General features: G+C 42.0%; 1 protein-coding gene across 1 annotated transcript; it reads left to right on the top strand.

The window, feature by feature from the left end:
• The first annotated feature begins 233 nt into the window (after positions 1 to 233).
• On the top strand, positions 234 to 4,486 carry LOC112218476. The gene is made up of 6 exons (XM_024379303.2): positions 234 to 416; positions 1,283 to 1,390; positions 1,614 to 1,753; positions 1,964 to 2,060; positions 2,280 to 2,404; positions 3,706 to 4,486. Exons 1-6 carry the CDS (start codon positions 332 to 334, stop codon positions 3,880 to 3,882), a joined length of 732 nt encoding a protein of 243 aa, XP_024235071.1. The 5' UTR covers positions 234 to 331; the 3' UTR covers positions 3,883 to 4,486.
• The last annotated feature ends 805 nt before the right edge of the window (positions 4,487 to 5,291 follow it).

Raw genomic sequence — 5,291 nt, 5'->3', positions numbered from 1 at the left:
TTAATTTAAAACAATATACATATTCAAAATATAGCCTATGAATTTAATATATTAAATATCTGTAATATTTGAGAGCGAGAGAGAGAGAGCGAGAGAGAGAGAGAGAGAGAGAGAGAGAAGTGAAAGGGGAGAGGGGAGATGGGAGGTCAATTAGGTTTTGCTGTTGTTCTTTCACCTGATACGGGCGTGGCTTCAGTGACACTTGTAAAGGGGCGGAACTGTGGCCCTTGTTATTTGTTTAAAGGTCCCGGGTGGTACAAAGTACTCTCCATAGTCTCAGACTGTCAGCGGTATTTAAATTCCTTTGTACAGTCCTTCGGACCTATTCAGCATGTCAAACGCGGACAGAGTTGTGTTAGCTCTCGGTGGAGCAGGAACAGTGGGCTCTGGAATAGTTAAAGCACTCCTCGACAAAGGTAAGATGTCCTTATTGAGATACGGAGCATATGGAGTCTTGAAACCATTACACCTGCCTTAAGACAATGCCCCCGCCCACGGTTAATGGTCAGGATTAAATTGTGCAACATCTATCATTTCCTGCGTGCAAAATATGTAGGATATATGAAGAGGTCTAATAAATCTTATGCTGTGTGCGCCATTTGCCATTTGCCATTGGTCGTTGTTGGGTGGATCAAATTGGGTCTGCTGGAAAGTAGTTGTTTTGTTTGTGTTTCTCAAGTTATGTTGGGTAATAGATGGAAAAGATTTGAGTAATTGAGAAAAAAAAGGATGAGGCTACCGTTCGTTGTCAAGGTGAATTGTGGATTGACACCGCGCGTAAAAAAAACGGCCTCTCCTTTACGCACAGATTTCAAGTTGTGATTCTCATAAGAATGTCCAAAAACTTGATGTTGTCTTGAACTCCAACTAGCAGTTAACATCGGGAGCAATGTGAATGCATTGTTGTATTTCGTCAAAAGTGCTGGTAGCCTAGCATAAGCCTGTGTATCTTGGTTTAACGTTTTCACATAGGTTTCTCGGGACGCGATAGATAATCAAATGTATGGTGAATCGAAATACCACGACGAGTTGATTGATTGTTATAGCCCTTTTCATTTATACCACACTGTCATTCCTCAGGTGACAAGTTGCCTTAAGTGTCCATCACTTGTCAAGTGTACATTCCGGTTTCTTAAATTGTGTTTTGTTGAATAGTATAATATATTGTCCATGACATTCTACAATGTTAAATAAAATATTTAGCAATAAGCCAACCCAATTACTGCAGCAAAATTAACCTTCTGTTTGCCTGATTGTGACTGTGTACTGTCCATGTTTCAAGGTTTCAAGGTGGCTGTCATCTCCAGAGACAACAGCAGATTAGAGAAGCTCAGGGGGTTTGTTTCGCCCTCCGTCCGAGACAACCTCACTACCCTAGTCGGGAATGTTGGTAAGAGCACCCATTCACACTCCTTGGCAGGTGACAACATTTGACAGACATATTTTAGAAATGAGAGTATTGTTGAAGGTATCCCATATATATATTAAGACAGTGCCCCCGCATTGGTTATATATATATATGCAACATCTATCATCTATGCAATATATATATATATATAACCAAAATGTAATGTATGGAAACACCTCTCAAACTCTGTTACACTTCATCTCAGGTTCAGAGGAGGGGGCAGAGGTGGTCAAGCACGCCCTTCTGAAGTCTGTTGGCAAGGTGACAGACATTGTGTCATCTCTGGGATTCAGCTGGTGGCAGGGTGGGCCACCACATACCCAGACTCTGAAAGAACTACACTGGGTGAGTCTTCAACACACCTCACTGACCTCTTCATGATCCAGAGTTTACCATCCTCATTATCTGTTAAGCTGTCATGATTTCATTGTTTTAAATCTGCACTCGACAATCTTCCTCTCTTTTCTGTCAGTTCCACATCTATTTAGATTTCCCTCTCATCTTGAATTCTTCCTCTCTCACTACTTTAATCTGTATTAATATATCCACCCGTAGGTGATTGAGACATTGCTGTTTAGCACCTTTGTATCATGGAAGGTCTTCTTTCCGCTGGTGAGAGACGACCCCAACTGCACCTACACCTTTATCACGGGTGAGTCTCCAATCTGGGCCCTTCCCTACATTCCAGCCAGTACAGTAGTGTGTGTTCTGTGAAAGTGATTGGACCATTTGAGTGACATCGGCAACACCTGTTAGTACACTTGTCTTGAGGAACAACTTTCTTCCCCACTTGATAACACTATTTTGTCCTTGCACATTATGCTGAGTATGGCTTGGTGGTTACTGGGCAGTGATGTGTGCTGTGCCGCAGGTGGTGCTGGAGAGAAGCTGTTGATGCCAGGTACAGGGTTCCTGACTGTTGGCGCCGCCAGCACCCTGGCATTCTGTCAGGTACTACGAGAGGAGTACCCAGAAGTGCCCTGCAAACTCAACCAGGTGTGGCCAAGATCTATAATGTAAACCCCCATTGTTTAGTTAGCTAGTGTATATTAAGGATCATGCTATCAGTTGCAGAACTTGTCTCAGTCTACCCAAATAGCAATTGCCAGTAAAAGTTGTCTGCAACATTGTGATCCTGAATACACCCTTCCCTTGTCTTGTTTGTTGGTTCATATACACTGAGTATACAAAACTGCTCTTTCCATGAAACGGACCAGGTGAATCCACGTGACAGCTATGATCCCTTATTGATGTCTCTTGTTACATCTACTTCAATCAGTGTAGATGAAGGGGAGGAGACAGGTTAAAAGATGTTTAAGCCTTGGGACAATTGAGACATAGATTGTATGTGTCATTCAGAGGGTGAATGGGCAATACAAAATATTTAAGTGCCTTTGAACAGGGTATTGTAGTAGGTGCCAGGCTCAACAGTTTGTGTCAAGAACTGCAATGCTGCTGGGTTTTTCATGCTCAACAGTTTCCCACATGTATCAAGAATGGTCCACCACCCAAAGGACATCCAGCCAACTTGACACAACTGTGGGAAGCATTGGAATCAACATGGGCCAGCATACCTGTGGAACACTTGACACCTTGTAGAGTCCATGCCACGATTAATTGATTCTGTTCTGAGGGCAAAAATGGTGCAGTTCAATATTAGGTGTTCTTAATGTTTTGTACACTCAGCCAATCTGCTGTACACTATCATTAACCAACAGTTGTGGAAAATGTACCCAATTGTCATACTTAAGTCAAAGTAAAGATGCCTTAAAAGAAAAATGACTGAAGTGAAAGTCACTGAGTAAAATCCTACTTGAGTAAAAGTCTAAAAGTATTTGGTTTTAAATATACTTAAGTATCAAAAGTAAAAGTATTTGCTAAAATATGCTTAAGTATCAAAAGTATAAATAAATTCCTTGTTAAGAACCAGACAGTGCGATTGTTTTTACATTTATGGATAGCCAGGGGCACACAACTCTCAGACATAATTTACAAACAAAGCATTTTGTGTTTAGTGAGTTCGCCAGATCAGAGGCCGTAGGGATGACGAGGGATGTTCTCTTGATAAGTGTGTGAACTGGACAATTTTCCTGTCCTTCTAAATGTAACAAATATTTTTGGGTGTCAGGGGAAAATATATGGCTTAAAAAGCACATTTTCTTTAGGAATGTTGTGGAGTCAAATGTAAATACATATTTTAAAAAACGACTTAAGTAAAACTACTTTAAAGTATTACTTAAGTACTTTACGCCACTGTTAACCAATGCCAACTGGCTTCCATTCACTTGCTCTCACAGGTAAAGATCAACACAGGTGTGGCCCCTCCAGAGCGCATGGCTCCTGGTTACCTGAACCACCTGGACCTTGGTGAGGCTGTGGCCACGTTGGTGGAGAGAAAGAACACCACCCACACAGTGTTCCCTGTCAACTCCCCGGCCGACTTAAAAAAAGTCATTCTCGAGGGTAACCTTTAAGGCTTCCCCGCTCTGTCATAAGTCCGTGCAGACTCTCAACTATAGTGCTGGAGTCATTCCACATCCATTTTACTGTATAGTCAGGAATGTGCTTTTCTTTGCATGCATTATAACCCTAACCCTGTAAGAAAGATGCCAAGCTTTATGTAAATTCATGCCAGAATCTGCATAGTCCTTAATTGTTCCAGTGTTCATGCACTAATAACCACATAATGCACTACCTTCCAGGATGTCAATGGAACTGTGCAGGTGCATAGTAGATTATTTAGATGTGCTCTATTGGGAAAGTGCAGGATGACTCTGAGATGAGGCAGCAAAAGACGGCGGGGGGACAGGGAGGGTAGACGGTAGGGGCGGCGATGGGGGGCTTGGCACATTTCTGTCCCCCTAGCGTGACTCTCTGTCCTGTTCACAGGCGCCCTCCACCCAACCCCTTTATCTGGGACAGCACATCCCATAAATAAACAATGTGGTGGGAGGTCTGATAGAGGGAAAATAAATATCACAGAGTGCATTGTCTTTGTTTTACTGTTCTGTTAATGGCATACATGCTTAAGCAACTAGAATGTATATTTGTCATGCCAATAAAGAAACCTGAATTGTGTTAAGGCAACGCTAACTAAATGAGGGAGGCTTATGCAGTTGGGTCAGAGGTTGTTGGCAGTGGTTTTGTTTTGACCGTGTCGGCTGACAGCTCAATTAGGCCAACTTTGAATGAACAGCGGGAGAGAATCCGCCAGTCTTTCTCACTCCATCACACACAAAACATTTACAAACACTAATGCCTACATACCCTCCTGTATGATGCCCTTTTTTTATTCTAATAGAAAAATATTATATTTTGTAGGGAGAGACCAAGGAGGGATGGTAGTGGGATTACAAATTCTTACAAGGCAGGTCAAATTGGGAATCTAAAAGAGGGCAAAGGGAGGAGGAAGAAGGGTGAGAAGGGATTTTTGAATGTATGGGAAAAGGACAAAGGTAATGTTCATATTTTAAGGAGAAGAAAGAGTATTATGATGGTTGTATGGCACCTGACCTCATTTGCCATATCATTAAGAGGCATTCAAGCTGCAGTAGACAGAGCAGACATAACTACAGATGTAATTCAAAAAGTACTGAAAATGATTGAAATGCAGCTAATTAATTGCACTACTTAAGTGTAATATGTTAATGCCTGGACTGGGCCTGTACCTGATGACACAACAAATCACTTAGGACAGGCTGAAGACATGGTAAGGAGCAAAGCAGAACAGTTAAAGTGGGCGTCAAATTTCTCCTCTGGTTTTGAGAAAAAAAAATTGGACTGACCCAGACTCCTCAAAACATAGGAATCAGCTGAGGGATTGAACTATTGAAACGGATGGAAAAACAGATATGAGACGTTGGCCGTATCATGCTCCCCTTTC

The sequence above is a fragment of the Oncorhynchus tshawytscha genome, linkage group LG19, assembly GCF_018296145.1.
Source record: "Oncorhynchus tshawytscha isolate Ot180627B linkage group LG19, Otsh_v2.0, whole genome shotgun sequence".
Classification (NCBI taxonomy): Eukaryota; Metazoa; Chordata; class Actinopteri; order Salmoniformes; family Salmonidae; genus Oncorhynchus; species Oncorhynchus tshawytscha.
The sequence above is the reverse complement of the archived record's forward strand: the minus strand, read 5'-3'. Positions and strand labels throughout refer to the sequence as shown.